Raw genomic sequence first — 18,259 nt, forward strand, 5'->3', positions numbered from 1 at the left:
CCTGGTGAGGGTCCGATACGCTGGAACCGTACTCTACTTGTGGTATTGCCAGAGATTTATGTGCATTCTCCTTTACATTCTTACTACAACCCCTAAATACCCTCGTAAGGTTATGAAGAGATCTGCAACCTTTATTTAAAATCCCGCTAATGGGATTACCCCAATGAGGATCTTTCCTTATATTAACACCTATGTACTTACAGTGGTCCCCATGATGAGCTTTCACTCCATCAACGCAGTCATTAAAACCGAGAGGACTTTTCCTCTATGTGAAACAGCTCAAACCTGGCTTTTAACCCTTCTTTTTTAGCGTTCAGTCACTCTTCTGCCTAGTCCGATTGCACTCATTTTTTGTCAATAGTCTCCCATTATTTTTACCCTATCAAAAGCCTTAGATAGGTCCACCGCGGTACAATCCATTTGACCTCCCGAAACTAAGATATCTACTATATCTTGCTGGAATCCTAAAAGTTGAGGTTCAGTGCAATAACTTTTCCTAAACCCGAACTGCCTTCTATCAAACTAGTTAGTGATTTCGCAAACAAATCTAATATAATCAGTAAGAATGCTTTCCCAAAGCTTACATGCTCCATATGTCAAGCTGACTAGCCTATAATTATCCGCTTTATTTTTATCACCCCTTTCCTTTATACACAGGGGATGAAAGCAACTGACCATTCATTTTATATAGCTCCTTAATGCAAATAGTAATCAAAGAAGTACTTCAGATTAGGCACTATATGCCAACCCATTGCCTTGAGTATATCCCCAGAAATTTTATCAATTCCATCAGCTTTTCTACTTTTCAACTGTTGTATCTTATTGTAAATATCTTTGTTATCATACAGTGAGTCAAAAAACTATGCAACTGCCGTAGCTACAACACATACGAGACAAGAAGAATGTACAAACTGCGGGGTAAGAGACAAATGGACAAGGGGAGAGGTCATGCATACGTGTGTGGTGATAGGGAATCGCAAACGACGTTATCAGCTTGCCCAGTTTCACCCCAGGAGACGAAGTGTGATAGGCCCGTGAGTCAAGCAAGTATTCAAATTTGGACTACGGGAAGAGCAGGGACCCGCAGTAGCGCAGCAGTTTATCGTGGAGAAATGTCGCCGTGGTATAGAACCGAGTTGCAGAGTAGTTGAAGTGGAGCAGCAGTGGGACGTAAACAGAACGAAACAACACAAGAAGAACGAAAAATAGCAGTGAGGTTGTATCGCAATGGGAAAAAATGTAAGGTAATGAGTGAAATACTAAAGAGACCGATGGATACAGTGAAGAGCATCATTTACAAGTTCCAGAAAACGCGGACTGCACAGAATAAAGCACGAAGTAGCCGCCTGTCACTCCTAATGCAGACCGAGAAACACAACTTAGTACGAAAAGTGAAGAAGGATCCTAAACTGAGTTCGCCGAAAATTAGAGGAGGAGTGGCACGAGAACTTGGAAAGGAGGTGAATGCGCAAACAATAAGAAATGTGCTGTATGAAGCTGGATACAATGGCTGCACAGCCCGACGAAAACCTTGCATCAGTAAGGAAAACAGGAAAAAGTGACTGCTCTATGCAATAGAACACCTCACTGATACACATGAGATGTGGCAAAACGTACTCTTTACCGACGAAAGCAAATTTAATGTGTTTAAATCGGATGGACGAGTGACTGTGTGGAGGAAAAGGAACTGTGAAGTAGAGGAGCGAAATCTGACAGCTACAACAAAACACGGTGGGGGGTCAATAGTGATGTGGGGCTGCATGAGTGCCAGCGGTGTAGGGGATGTGTGATTCATTGATGGCAACATGGACCACATGTGCTATATTAACATTTTAAAGGCTCACTTTCCCAACAACACACCGCGCACAACACAAAGCTGTGGTTGTTGTACAACACCCCACGTTGGACGGTGACCTCTCGTCAATCGCCGGACATAAATCCAATCGAGAATTTATGGCATATTATCGAAGAACACATTCGAAAACATCACATCTCCAGCAAAAGTGACTTGATGGAAGAATGGCAGAAAATCACGCGCGAAATTAGAGAACCCTTGGTGCAATCCATTTCTCGAAGACTCCAGGAAATTACTAAGCGAAAAGGAGGCCACACGAAGTACTAGGAACGTTACGATGGTCACAAATAAGGTGCCGAAAGTATTTTAGTTGAATATTTATTTGAGATAACATTGATAGTGTGTTGTTTGCGTCTTATGCTTACGTTTTCTTTCTAATTCTGCCAAGTATCGTTTGTATTCGTCTCAATGTGGACAACAAATATATCATTGACCATGACTTGTCACATTTTTTTTCGTTCGGCCTCCTCAACTGCTGCATTGTAACGCGGTGAATACTTTTTTTGGCCCATTGATAGGTAAATTTAAGTAATTCGTCAGTATTAGTCTCCTCTACCCGGGCAATACCCTAATAACCAACAATCTATACATATTGCTGACTGAATACTTCTGCTTCTGTAAATCCTCGCATATCGTTGTTCATTAATGATTCCTGGAATGTCCTTTTTGGAACTTGGTTCTGCGTTAAAGCACCTATATATATCCTTCCATTTTTCGTTATAATTTGTATAACTGTCAATTATGCTTGTCATCATCTTAAAATTAGCTGACTTATTCGCTAGATTCAAATTTTTGTTAACAAATGAATGGTTATTTGTAATTTCTTACAAATATTTTGGACATGAAAGCCCCCCTGTCAATTTAGTTTCCAAGTGAACACCCAATAATTTTACTGAATTTCATCAGTCTTTAGTTCATTTATTTTAAGATTACTAAGTATGAAACAAGACTTTGCATTTTCCATCATATCGTTCATTTTTATTTTAACCATCAAAGGATCTCTGTGAATGTCGTGTCAGCTCTACCGGGATGTTAAAGTAAAGATCATTTACAAATACCAATGTTACTCCAGCAAGAAATTCTGTGACACATCAGCTTTCAGTTCTGAAAATCATTATTTACCAATACCGTTTATTTTCTCCTAGATAGGTATTATCTAATTATATTTAATTCCTTGCCATCAATTTGATAATATATAGCTTTGTGCATAGAATATCATGGGATATGCAATAAAAGGCTTTTGAGAGATCTTTCAGAGTAGTACCAGTAGTGCTTCGGTTTTCAAAGCCTTCCAAGATAGTGTTGAGTATTGATTCAATTCCATTATTGTTGAATAGCCTTCCCTAAACCCAAACTGTCCCTTATGTATATGAAATTATATACACAAAATGTTCATACAACTGGAACATTAAACAATTTGCAATTGTTTTACCTATTATTTTTACCGTGTGGTGTTTAGTGCCGGGAGTGTCCGAGGACATGTTCGGCTCGCCTGGTGCAGGTCTTTCTATTTGATGCCCACGGGCGACCGGCGCGTCTAGATGTGAGATGTTAATGATGTAGGGAGAAGGCGAAACCCGGTGTCGGCACGTAGCCTCCTCCTGCCGAATAACACCAAGTGATCTGTTCAAAACTTTACGTCGCCATCCGATTGACGAATCACCATCAACAGCGTAATATGCCCTCACTCCATATGAGCACTGCGGAGAGGTATGGAATTTAATCCAGGCCTTTGGCACGCAATCTAGTGATCAGAAATTGTATACCGCTACCTCTCCTACCCTGCCGGCTAACTTTCTGATGGTGATTTACTTTTTTCCGACCAACATGACTCGAACCGGCTAACCACGGTGTCACACCATACATACTTCACGCCTTAATGATCATGACCAAGAGGCGGGCTTGTTTTCTCTATAATGTGTACAATGGACTATTTTTTAATGGACACTTTTTATCTCCACTCTTATAAACAAGTGGGAAATGCCCCTTGTTTCAGAATTTAATTAATTAATTAATTGCATAAAAGAAGCTAGTATTGTATCACATACGTTCTTAATAATATTGCAGACCGTATAGGATGGTTTTCCACTTGTACTTCCTCTTGAAACAATAATTACCATCTCCTAGGTCTATGTCTTCAATATTGGATGAGGTAAGATTTTTACTACATTTCAACAACATCCACATTAATCACTATCCAGTGAAATGTGTCTCGTGAAGTATTAACAGGGAGTTCGCAGTTATTAAGAAGATCACTGTTAGGACTCCATTCTATACTTTCCGGAATTGTACTAAAATAATCATTACATTTTTCTGCTGTAACGCGTGATGTATGTTTTGATGAAGATTTCCCGATTCAGTTTTTAAATTTTTAAGTTGTTATTTGGCAGAACAGTATTTACGGTTTTGGCTTGAATGATTGTACTAGCAAGAATTATTTATCGAGACTAAAGTAGGACATTCTTCCCATCAGAAATCTATTGACACTAATAGTTTTGAGATCTAAAGCTGTATACAGCCGAAGAAATCATTGACACCAATTATCCCCATCTCACTAAGGCCAGCTGACAGCAACGTATACAACGTCCAGCTTTAGTAAATAAATAAAACTAGTCCTTTGTAAAATTGCCTGGTCTGAAACCTCGAGGAAATGGCGTAGAAGAGTTTGTTCATGCTTGAAGTATACAGTACTGTTCAGATATTCTCCGTTTCTATCACTTCTTAGATTCATAAAACAATAAATAAAGGGCAAACTATTAAAGAATTATTCCAAACCCACGACTTCTATCCGTTTGTAATTGTGGAAACGTTTGAGACGATTAAATTGAATATTCAGTCCATTCATTGGAAGTTCCACTTGTAAGTCATATTTTTCATTTATTGGAGTAGACGTGTCACGAACTCTATTTGGGATAAAAACTTACTTCGTGATTTTCCATCAAACGTCATCCTAATTAATAGTTCAATTATAATTTCTTATGTTGTTAGTTAATAGATCTGATGTTTTATAATCAAAATTCTCTGTATTGCCCTTTTAATATTATTGTTTAAGTACATCATTGGTTTAAAATGGACATATCGGAGAGAAAAATGAGATTTCCTTCGTTCTTATTTCATGTAAGTGGTAACAAGGTAGTCATTGATAAGCTCTGCTTATAATATCGTAGGCTCGGCGTTGCATTTAGAGTATTTCCAGATATATTTCAAAATACGTCCCGTCTTCCCCCGCTTTCTGTATTTCTAAAACTGTCCCCATCTCCCAACTGGACGCACATAGATATGCATCTTGTAATAAAATTTACTTAACATAGGTTTAAAAACAGTATTAATTATTATATTTCTGTTATTAAAAATACTAAGGAGACTTCAAGTACGTTGTTACTTTCTCTTCACATTTCAAAGATGTTCACAAATATTTATGCCAGTGTCAGTCAATATTGATCGAGAAATGAGTAATTATTTGATATCTGAATGAGTTTATAAGTGTGAAGACTTTTCACTTAACGTTTCACTAATTGCTATTAGACGCTTACGCTATGGTATACTGTAGAAAAAATCACTTCAGTTGGGTATGTTATTACTTGCATACTTGCATGAAGAAAGTTGATTAGCAAAATCAAACGTGGGCAACATGGTTCATTTGCAATGAATCTTTAATAGATATTCGTAGGAGGACCATGAAATTGTGAAAATGTGAACTGAAATTGTAATATTGCCAATACTAATGTACTGTCAAGAAAGTATTTACACGAGATTTGTTCACTTCTGTATATTTCACTTTATTTCACGATCTCATTGTGTGTGCATTTATCCGATAGAATGCTTCAGTCAAGGAAATAAAATAATTTTCCACGGCAGGGAATATATTCCGATGGTATGATCCAGAACCATGTGCCCCTTTATTTATGTCCATCTTGACTATGAAAAATATATTTACTGTTAATGAGAAATTATTCCTAAGAATTTATTGTTATTTAGAAGTTATTTCATTTCTATTCATCCCTGTTAGAGATTGACTATTTCTCACAGTTTAAGACCCAGTATAACAACGTTATTCACCTCGTTATGCCATAAATCACTGCCACACCTGTGTGTAAAGCTAGCGATATCCTCAAATCATATTTTTCAAGTAATATTATATTCGGCTTCGGCTATATAAGATTCCATCCATTGTGAAGGGCATTTTTAAGATCGATGTCCATTTTACCACGGTTCTGCGAATCTTCATCCTTGAATAGCTTTTGAACGCCGTCGTTTTATTACATCGATCACAAATGTCCTTCCGAATGAGTACTAAAAGTACATTTATAGTAAGAATATATGTAAAAATTGGCTAAATGACGGGTTTTTAATCCTTAATGTACTCCGGGATAATACTAAAATAACCATAAAATACTACATTAAGTAACTGTTATCTTGCTTCACATCTGAAATAAGTTCGATCTCCTTGTAACATTTTAGAAGTTTTTAATTTAGCAGAGTAAGGTATACAGTGTACATTTAATAGTACCATTATATTGTTTCTGCAGTTCATCACTGGCCAAAGCAATTCTATAACTAAGGAAATTGGGATATTTCTCTTGATAACAGGACTTTTACCTCCAAGAAAAGTATAACTTCATAATACTGTATGCTTAGTTTAGTGGAAGAAGAACGTTTCTGAATAATGATAACGTTTTTAAGGAAATAACCAAGCATTTCATCACATTTTCTCTACTGCAGTTTCAAATAATTGAAAGAATTCATCGATATGTATACAGTACCAGTCAAAAGTTTAGAATCACATAAAGAAGTCAGGAAATGTCGTCTAGAACCTAAAATTGTGCCATTAAAACCTCTATAATTTTCTTTCTGAACTGTTACATCTAATACAATATACGTCGCCTGATTTCCTTGAGTTAGGCCAAGTATTGTAGAAGTTATTAGTTGTTGGAAGGTCGCACCAAAAAATTTTAAAAAAATATTGGTTATATAATGTACTATGTACTCTAGTTGGTTGAAATTAATACCACCAAGATCCTTTCCTAGACTTATCAATAGGTGGGGGCCATTTTTATATAAATATTAAAAAATCCGAAAATATGTGGCACCGTTTTTCTTTCTTTTTTGCGTTTTTTTTTCAAAGCAGCGCCAAGATGGTCGATTTTTCCTTGTTCTTTTCATAGGTCTCAGGGTAAGCTATCGTCGTTATACTTATCCTCCCTTACAGTTTCACTTGCACTCTACATATGGCATCCAAAAACATCTTTCTGACGCTGATAGCTTGACCTAAGACCTATGACAAGAACAAGGAAAAATCGACTATCTTGGCGCTGGTTTGAAAACAATAAACACACAAAAAACGGCGTCGCATTTTTTCAGAATTTTATATTTATACGAAAATGATCCCTACCTACTGCTAAGTCTACTAAATAATCTTGGTGGTAATACTTGCAATCAACCACGGTATACAGTTATTATATTTCCAAAAATGTTGAGTTTTTGATGTGACTTTCCAACAGCTAAAAATGTATAACGTGTACAGTACTTGACCTAACTCAGTGAAATCAGGCGACATATATCCTGTTAGATATAAGAACTTAGAAAGAAAATTACAGAGGTCTAGTAGCAAAATGTTAGTTTCTAGATTATATTTCCATATTTCTTTATGAGGTCCTAAACTTTTGACCTGTACTGTACAACAAAATTTCTGCTCAAAAATTAGTTATGATAGTTTAGGAAATTTATAACATCATCTTGTATAATAATCAACGTTTAAAATATAAAACGAAAAAATTCAGGGTTCAGTTTCTTATTTCTCGACCTTCAGAACTGCTCGGTTTCTCTGCTTTGGGACCCATAAAGTTTAGATTTGCAGCTTTCGTATTCAAAGGAATGATTTCACCTTAAACAGATCTGTTGGATGGCCATTAATTAGGTAATTATTGTTTTAATCTTTTCACCTAGAATACGTTCTTCAGCCACTAAGCTAAAGTAAGACTCTTCGTATACATTATTCTTAAATAGGATGAAGAACATTCTGAAATGTATATATTGGGAGTTAACTTGGTTCTATTAAGACATTTGCTCATAAAACACTGAACACCTTAATGTCATTCTAATTGTGTGCACAGAGAAACGAGGTGTGATGTGAACTGCAAACTCAACGTGAAAACAACACAACAACTAGTCTTGGTAATTTCTTTCTTCTCTTCCTATAATCCATCAAATTCTCTCTTTTGCATAAGTGCCTGGTAAGCTGCACTACCACCCTCTTTATCACTATGATATGAATATTTTTAAATTGTGTTCTCAGACATAGCTGGTATACATCATCATTTATTTCTATAACCATTGGTTAAACTGAAAAAAAATGAAATATTTATTCTAATTTTCCGAATAGACACTTCATTTCACAAATTCCCTTAACCTACAATATACTCTTAGTGTCCAACGGAAACATTTCTGAAAAAAAATTAATAATATGTTTGTATCTAATCTGTTCAATTCAATTCAATTCAATTCAATTCAATTCAATTCAATTCAATTCAAGTCAATTCAATTCATGAAGACAAAATTTATGTGTTACTTATTTATTTTCACACTTTTGCGTTATAATTCACCTCTTCACACTACATAAAATTCACTGAGTTCAATACGAAATTGTAAATGAGACCAAATCGTTATTGTAGCTCTTAATGACTGTCTAAGTGATCTTTATCTTAACAATTTGCTAAAATTATTTGAAATATGAAATCAAAGCAAGATTATAGTTTTACATGACTGTTGATATCGTAATCATAATCGCAGAGACTCCATTTTTACGTGGAATCCGACGTGATTTCTTAATAATTCAATGCCATGTAGTTCGATTTGCTACATATTTTATGTTTTTTACTTTTTTAATTTACTTTACGTCGCACTGACACAGATATGTCTTATGGCGACGATGGGACAGGAAAGGGCTAAGAGTGGGAAGGAAGCGGTCGAGGCCTCAATTAAGGTGCGAAAATGGGGAACCGCAGAAACCCATCTTCGGGACTGTCGACAGTGGGGTTCGAATCCACTATCTCCCGAATGCAAGCTCACGGCTGCGCGACCCTAACCGCACGGCCAACTCGCTCGGTGGATAATTCCTCATTAACTCTCTTTAACAAAGTATCGCAAGGACAACACCATGTAATTATTTTTAAAAATCTATGTTCTCCATTTTAGCCACCATTTTATTTGAAAATTGAAAACTGATGAAAATGCCCAGCTAATGAGGACTTTTTTCTGATTTTGTGTTGTCCTTTACATGCTTATCTTCGTCATTACTTCCTTTTCGTGTTAAAATGTGTATTAAGAGTCCAAACATTCCAGTAGACTACTGAATCCTGGGCAAAATTAAAGACGAAAATGTTTCAATAAAATAGTTAGCAATATTTTAGTAGCACAGAATGTGGAATTACTGGCATCGTGCTGCCAACAGTTCTGCCCATATGAGTGCCACGTCTTCTACGTGAACAATTCGACTTCTAATGTGTTATATTATAAAGTTTCGTCGTGAGCCTTTTCTTGATTGATATTTTTATAATGGATAGTGCTGGTGGCCATTTTAAACTGGCGAAATATCGCGATTATTAGTCCCTCACAACATTAATAATATGTAAAATATAGCGGTGACATTTAAAAAAGGAAAACGATAGTATTATCAATTTTTCTTTTTTTTTTTTTTTTTTTTGCTAGGGGCTTTACGTCGCACCGACACAGATAGGTCTTATGGCGACGATGGGATAAGAAAGGCCTAGGAGTTGGAAGGAAGCGGCCGTGGCCTCAATTAAGGTACAGCCCCAGCATTTGCCTGGTGTGAAAATGGGAAACCACGGAAAACCATCTTCAGGGCTGCCGATAGTGGGATTCGAACCTACTATCTCCCGGATGCAAGCTCACAGCCGCGCACCTCTACGCGCACGGCCAACTCGCCCGGTCAATCAATTTCAATCAACAAGAGTTTTAGGAGAATAGGAAAGACATTCAGTCCATCGAAGAGATATAAGTAAAGCGATGGGCCATCAAAGGCGAACCTTGTAAACATAGTACCGCCGCGTAAGGAAGAGGACAAGATTTTACCAAGAAAGATGAAAAGGAGAGCCTGGCACAATTAAGTGAAAGTAATGCCAGACTTACCTGGCGTCCCGTGTTCGCGGTGTTAAACTTACCAGTGTGAGCCTCTAAAGCAGGGCCTCTCAAACGCCCAAAATCTCACGCGTGCAGAGCGAGGCGCAAGAGGTCCGTGCACTGTGCATCGGTGCCGCTCGGTACCGCTCGGTATGGCTCGGATCAACGCTTCGTCTCTGGGCTATTCGGCTATGCTCGGCTCCACTCGGCTATACTCGGCTCAACTCAGCCCGGATATGGAGCGCTACGGCGCAAGTGGGGGAGAGGGAGACAGGCGGAGCGAGCGAGAGAGGCGTAAGGAAAAAGAGAGTTAGCGCTATTGCTCCAAATCGAGGAGTGGGGGGTCTGCACTCTGGTCAACCAAGCCATGTCGTCTTTTGCACCGTGCACAGTGCATGCACCACGCGCATGCACCCTGAGAGGCCCTGCTCTAAAGGAAATAAATTTGAAGAGCTTTCTCTTATGACCTATTTTCTATCTCTGCTCTTTCAACTTTTACGATAAGTCTTTAGGTCACGTATGATTGGTCCCAACAGTATTATGCTAGGCGTTGTAACAAACTGCTGCTACATCATTAAAGGAAATATATCCCATGATATGTTCGATGATAGATTGATAAACATTGGTTCCACTTTGAGTTTATGGTCGGTTGTTGGACGTTTAGCTAAAGATGAGAAGTAACCCGATATCGTCCACAAGAGCGTGTTGCCTCGCTGTGCTAGTGAAATTTCATCAGACATTCTGTATACTGATGCCACTATCACTTAATTATAATCATATCAACCAACTGATGATATAACATTTTGTAAAATACGCTTTGGGTCAAAGAGATATTGGAACTAAATGTATGATCTTCCATATTCCCAAACAGATATTCATAAATTATTGTATTGCTAACAAAATGCTAACCTCTCACATGCATTAGAATTTTAATTTGAACACTTAGATATTATACCACGTACCCTTTACTGAGAGATGTTTAAAGTAACTTCAGAAGTTCGGCAGTAACATTTTTAGGACATTTTTGCGTTAGTACAATGATACCTGAAATTTTTCTCTAGAATTTTATTTTTGGCCTAAATTAGGACATTCATGGAGAATGATATTGAATTTAGAAAAATGGTGCATGTGGAATATTTAGCACATATAAAATGCACTTTGTTTAGAAAACTATACTTTTATCTATTGACATGTTGCACTAACGGAAATATTCCTCATTTGTAAGTCTTAACTTAGTACTTTTTCTTAGCAGCTTTAGTTTCTTTAATATTTGTTCACATGGTCCCCTGTCAAAAAGCAGATTTCGAGGCCGCACCGATTTCTGCCTAATCTCAGGCCTATTGTCCCCTAATACTTATGAAATCCTTTGAACGACAAAGTGTACGGATCTAATGATTAAATACTACAATAGCTACTAGACAAATTCGAGCAAGGTATTTAAAGAAGAACATTGACAATATTTTTTGGGAGTGAATAGGTGAACATTTTCAGCATCTACGTTAAGTTGATATTCTTAATTTTATTATAAAGGTTTAACAAATAGTCCTCACCTCGTCACTGACCATGATAGGAGTCTTCGAAGTACAAGGGGATAAGCAGAGTATAAAAAGATAAGCTCCTAAATATTTCACTCTTCTGCATTGTCAAAAAAGGTGCTGTTATGCTAAAAATTTGTTTATCACGTGCCATACCAGCTATGTCTGAGATCTTAGACTTGTATGCTAATGAGATGCGGCTGAATGCATGCACTGCACGCTACTGAAAAGAGCCACCGAGAATGTTATCTCCCCCCTTAATTAGCTAAAAATTAAAATCTTCGCTCAAACCACGAGGAGACTATGAGCTTTGTCTTCGATATTTAGCATCAGGATCCTATATATGCGTCAATACATTAAATTTTTGAATTTATAGTAAATCATATTTTTCTTTTTCGCGCATGACGTCAATCAAAATGCTGTTCCGGTAATCTGAAACCATTTCCAACATAATTCCGTTCAATGAGATGTGATTTGCCATAATCATCTGCCAGCTTTGGATTCAGAAAATAGAATTCTCGTCGTTTCCACTATTTGTTCAAATATCGCCTTATGAGTGGATTAAAAGAGAAAAGAAATATGTCAGAGAGGCATCCACAATTTCTATAAACATAAATATTTCAATAGTTTGTTACAAATCTCAAGGTGTGTCATTAAAATACTTTTAAACTTAAAGATTCGTTGAAAAATAGTGATTTACGATTTTTAGAAACGTTTTATAAATTTGTCATTACCATGTAAGCGATGAATCGAAATTTTACGAGTCCTTGATTGCCAATTGAAAACGCTAAATTACTGAAAAATTCATATGTAAAGTCCATTATTAAATAAATTGTCTTATAAGGATAGAGAATGATAAATGCTTTTGAAAATAAACATTTCTCGTTTTGGGGTAAAATTAGCCAAAACTGTAATTTATTTTCAACTCAGTCTGCCGTCTAAAAAGAAATAAATATTTTAAATCTGAACGTTTTCTCTTCGCTTTTCATATTCATGATTTAGCACGTAACCTGAGAACTTTTTCTATCAAAATCGTACGGTATTACATAAAGCAGGTAAATTGCAAGGTTACTTTTATCGCGTCGACTGAAAATTTGTATTAGTGCAGAATCGCTCATATTCTCTTTCATCTTGCATGTTGTGTTCGGATACCGCCGCACTCCCCTCTTGACACATTTCGTCTGTTTGCGTTTCTCCTCGTGCTTTCCCCACCGTAGTGTTCGGTACTTCCCCGTGTGAATGCTCATTTCGTATTCTTTCGGCGGGCTCGGGTCGCGTGCAGTGTTTCGTTTGTCCGCATGGTGAGGTGTGCGGTGTTGCGCAGCGCCTTGTGTGGTCCCCGCGGTGAAGCAGGGCCGAGTGGTCCTGGTGTCCAGCGACAACGAGACGGTCAGCGACTTCCCCCTGGTGGTCCCTCACGGCGAGAAGCTTCGAGTACTCTGTGAACCACGCTACGAGTTCCTAGCCAACAGCACACCAGTGGCCTGCAACAACGGCACGTGGACTCACATCCCACGTTGTGAACCAGGTGAGTACCTGTCAACTCTCCCTTAAAATAGTGATATGCACTTCCTTCTCAAGCCATCTCACCTAAGTTAAGAACACAGTGACGCTGGTATAGTCCTCTTAATCTCCTCGTTAACGACCTTTGACCCAAACGTTAAACAGTACCACACCCGACAGTAAACAGATTTATGATTGTCTACAATCGCCTCAGTTGTGACCAATAGCATGCTTGCTTTGTCAGTAACAGTCCATGAGAAGTACTTCAAAAGCGTGCCGGTCCTGAAGCCGGCTCGCTTGTCAAGTCTCCAGTGTTGCACAGCGGCACGCAGTTCTGTCCACTCTCGCTGCTAGCTCTCAGAGGCTAAATAGTTAAAACGGAGAGTTGACAACGCTGTATCTCGAGTTGAGGAACTTGTGGTACCTTGCGGACAATGAATGTTAACACAGACGGCCAGCTAGGCTTCAAAAGCGTGCCAGTCGTTTACGAGGAAATTGCAAGAACTATAGACTAGAAGGTAGCCTAGGCGGGTGAGCTATTAGAGCAAATCAAGCGCGTCCATATCGTCAGCGTCTACCACTACAGGTTATTACTGAAATGAACTAACAAAGTGCAACAAGTACACAAAACGTGTTTTGATTACATTTTTAAAATTTGATTTGATTTATGGATCGGTTATTATTTAAATGAACTAACGAAGTGCTCCAAGTACAAAAAAACGTCGTTTAATTACTTCTTTCCAGTGCTATGTGGAAATGCTCAGGAAAGAATTATCTGGAGTAACATTACTTGTTAACAAGAGATCTAAAATAATTCCTTCCTAAATAACAAAAACACCTTGTTTTACGAGTTTGTCATTTCATCTTCGTCAGTCTGAGGTCTAAAATCTGCCTAGCCGAGGCAGTAAAAGTGTGCTCGGTTTACTTAGAAGGACGTTGTTCGGATTCCTCGTCAGAAAGCCAAAAGCTTTAGATATGAGATTTCCACTTCTAATGAGACACATGATCCTCATGTTTACTCAGACTGAGGGCATAGATGGCCACGCATAGACTTAACATATACATTACGTTCGTCCACAGACCTCGATGATCTTCTCGGAGATTGCTTTGCTTTGTATTCTGAGGGCCATTTCTTGTGGGTCAGTGAAATAGTTCTTCACGTAAAGATCCTTTCTTAATTATTTTGTTTCGGGCTGAGTGGCTCAGACGGTTGAGGCGCTGGCCTTCTGACCCCAACTTGTCAGGTTTGATCCTGGCTCAGTCCGGTGGTATTTGAAGGTGCTCTAATGCATCATCCTCATGTCGGTAGATTTACTGGTGCCTACGTAAAAGAACTCCTGCGGGACTAAATTCCGGCACCTCGGCGTCTCCGAAAACCGTAAAAAGGTAGTTGGAAGTAAAACCAATAACATTATTGTTATTAATTATCTTATTTCCTTTTTTACAGTATATGGACCATGCAACAACATTTAAACATTTAACTAGTAACTAGAACACCTCATGTGCACTCTGGTATTACCTCATTTCGACTACTGTGACGCCGTGTACAACGACCTGACTGCTACTCTTAACGACAAACTACAACGCGCGCAAAAAGCCTGTGTTCGCTATATATGTGACCTACGTTACTTTGACTATGTTACACCTCCCTACGATGAACTCGGTTGGCTAAAACTCAAACAGCGCCGTAATCTTCATGCTTTATGTCTTCTTTATCGACTACTCTCCTCATGCTCACCTCCTTACTTGTACAGTCAATTTCACCACCTCTCATCCAATCACAGTTTCGGAACACGGTCAAAATCTGATACACTCTTATCTATTCCACCTCACCGCACCACACGATACACAAACTCATTTGTTTCCTTCGGCACGACAATGGAATATACTACCCATCTCTGTCAGAGGAGCCTCACCTGCTAGTTTTAGGCAACTTTGTAACCGCTACCTACTAAGTCATGTTATGGAAATATTGTAGATTTAGCCTTCCTCAAACACTCACTGTTATTACCAAGGTCAATAGAAATTAACTAATCATGTCATAATTGTGTAAATAATCATCTTCATCATCATCATCATCATAATCTTCATCATCATCATTCTCCTATTTTTTCCTTATTTTTATTTTTTACTTTTATAATCATATTGTATTGTTTAATAGTTGCAAGATGTTCCAATTGTAAGTGTATTTTAATTTTGCACATGTAGATACTGTGTTTTCTGGTAGATTGAAGAGAGGACCTAATGGCCTTGATCTTGCCAGCCAAAATAAATCCGTTGTATTGTATTGTATTTTTCCTTCCCAGCACTATGACAGGTTCAGAATTCATGAACACATCCCCTTATGGTAGTATTATTCCCAATGTGATTTCGTCACTGCGTGAGCAATACCGCGTATCTGACAATGCTCTTCCTATCCTTAAGACTGTTCACGCCTCCCGGCCGCATATGGACATGCAGTCCATCAGAACAGTTTTCGTTGTGTTCATTTTCCTATGCTGATGTGTAAAGGAAAATGAAAATATCGGTACCGCACTGTAGGGATGTATATTTGCATGACGTATTTACGCACTCCTACAGTATAATGTATTTTCTTTACACATTAGCATTGGAAAATGAACACAACGAAAACAGTTCTGATCGACTGCATATCTATATGTGACTGGGAGGCGTGACCTGTCTTGAGGAAAATAATGGATTCAAAGAGTATTGTCAGATACACGGTATTGCTCGCGCAACGATAATTTTATCTTATTTGATGTGAATCGAATCTGAAGATTCCAATTGACGAGATGAAATATAATTTTATTGTTATTTGATGCAAACTGAGAAATCTGAAAATATCCTTATGACTTGACGAAACATTATTTTATTTTCATTTGATGTGATTTTAGTAATCTGAAGATGTCCATTTGACTCATCGAAATACGTAGGTCGAGTCATAAGTCATGGCAACTATTTTTTTTTTCTCGCGAACACGAGACAACACGGAATATCTAAGATATGCATCTGGAAACGTACGGTATGTACTTGCGTATGATGCCACTAGATGATGTATGTAAACAACAGTGTGGGTCTAATCATGCCCCCACGTTCAGGGTGTGAGTGAGAGCGTCACAAAATGGAAGTCAACAAGCAGGAGCAATGATCGTATATTAAAATAGCAGCTCTCCACGGCAGAAATGCACGCCAGTGCCATGCTCTATAGAACAGTGGTGAGGTGGGTGGAGACGTTCAAACGGGGTAGAGTATCAACTGCCGAATTCAGCGCCTGCCCTACCGCTGGCAACGCACGGTGGAAACCTTGGGTGATTATTTCGAAGGTCTGTAACCAGTGGAGACCTGTCCTTTGTACGTAGTCTTGTGTATTTGCTGTCTATACCATAATAAAACAATGTTTACAAATGGCCTGTGTTCTGTCACTTTCCCACGAGAATCTCCTGAAGTCAGAATTTGTCTTCAGGTATTATGCATAAGTACATGCCCTATATTTCCAAATGCTTATCTTAGATTTTCCGTGTTGTCTCCTGTTCGCGAGAAAAAAAATTGTTGGCATGACTTATGACTCGACCCTCGAATGATTTAATTTTTTATTTGATATGACTTTGAGGAATAGGAATATGTCTTCCTGACTGAATAAAACATTATTTTACTTCTATTTGACGTGATCTGGTGAGCCAGAAGATGTCTCCCTGAGTGGACGAAATATGTCTTGGCCGATGACCTTCCATGTTAGGCCCCTTAAAACACCAAGCATCAGCATCATCATCATCGAAACATGTCTTCTATTTAAAAGTGTTCAGCCTTTGTGTCTCAACTTTTCTTTGCGTTATAACTTATGATGGACCTACTAAAAACCATTTTCACATTCTCATTAGTAATGATTTGTGTTCTAATTCGTTAGGATTTATCAGTAGAGTAAATGACGTAGTTGTGTGTGTTCTATTGTAGCACGGTGTAAACGAATGCCGAGAGCTCCACGTAATGGAATGGTGATCGCCCCGAAGACTGACCACGGTATGAGAGCACGATTCAAGTGCAAGGATGGCTACACGTTGCGAGGCGGCAACACCACAGAGTGTCGCTTTGGCAACTGGACTGGAGATATGCCCTACTGTCAAGAAGGTAAGTCTCCGAACATTAGGAACATACACGTAAGTACGAGAATATACAATAGATAAACAATACGTTTTAGCTAAATATTATTTCCTCCATTTCTTAGACATAAGTTTCTTCTTCTTCTCATTCCTAATCAGATATCAGCTGCCATCAGGGCGATTTCATTCTTTATAACTTGGAAGAATGTGGAGACGTAGGTTGCATATCAGCCGGGGTTGCCAGATATATGATATCAAAATACGGGATGGGTGTGCGATTGAAGAAATAAACGGGCTCGTATTCTACATGTTATAAACTTCGTTTCAAAATGGTACGCTTATTATTATGTTGACATCATAGTGCAATTTATTAATGCATGCCTTAACATTTATACTCAGACTGAAACTTACAGTATCGAGCAAGTTGTCCGCGCGGTTTGGGTCATGTAGCTGTGAGCTTGTATTTGGGAGACGATGGGTTCGAATCCCACTATCGGCAGCCCTGAAGATGGTTTTCCGTGGTTTCCAGTTTTACACAAAGCAAATGCTGCGGCTGTAGCCTGTCTTGGGCCACGGTCGATTCCAGTCCTAGCCCTTTTCTATCTCATTGTTACCGCAGGACCTGCCACTGTCGGTGCGACGTTTATTTAATTTAGTTAGTTTATTTAATTATTCATACCAATTCTTTCAATTTCAAGTATTATTAACAATTTTTAGTCAGTATTACGAAATTCATAACAATCTCTGCATGACATTGAAGAAAAACTTACAGAAATGAACAGCTCAGACCGAATCAAGTCAACAGAACATAATATTTCTCACAGCTAACAATTTCACACGAACATGCGGTGGACTCGGACTACCTCAGGTAGCTGTCCGCTATTACGCGTCTTATTCACCAGGATGGACAACCCGAGAATTGCACAAACTTAAATTAAAAACCATTTTAAAAATCTGCGAACTCACACCTAATAAAGAAATCAAGGAGTGAAGAAATATATCCTCTTTGAAAGAAAGAAAGAAAGAAAGAAAGAAAGAAAGGAACCTCTTGGTACTCATCAGAGGTGGAAACACTGGCGTATTTCACTTGAGGTTCAATATACGGGACAATTGCCGTCCCGGATAGGAAT

General features: G+C 38.2%; 1 protein-coding gene across 1 annotated transcript in view; it reads left to right on the top strand.

The window, feature by feature from the left end:
• Hasp (Hig-anchoring scaffold protein) overlaps positions 1-18,259 on the top strand; it is a 1,448,565-nt gene that overhangs the window by 1,231,911 nt on the left and 198,395 nt on the right. Inside the window, exons 9-10 of the mRNA XM_068228385.1 lie at positions 12,854-13,057; positions 16,984-17,157. Coding sequence (XP_068084486.1) covers positions 12,854-13,057; positions 16,984-17,157 — 378 coding nt within the window. The remainder of the gene's footprint in view (positions 1-12,853; positions 13,058-16,983; positions 17,158-18,259) is intronic.

This window comes from Anabrus simplex, chromosome 6 (assembly GCF_040414725.1).
Source record: "Anabrus simplex isolate iqAnaSimp1 chromosome 6, ASM4041472v1, whole genome shotgun sequence".
In the NCBI taxonomy this organism is placed as follows: Eukaryota; Metazoa; Arthropoda; class Insecta; order Orthoptera; family Tettigoniidae; genus Anabrus; species Anabrus simplex.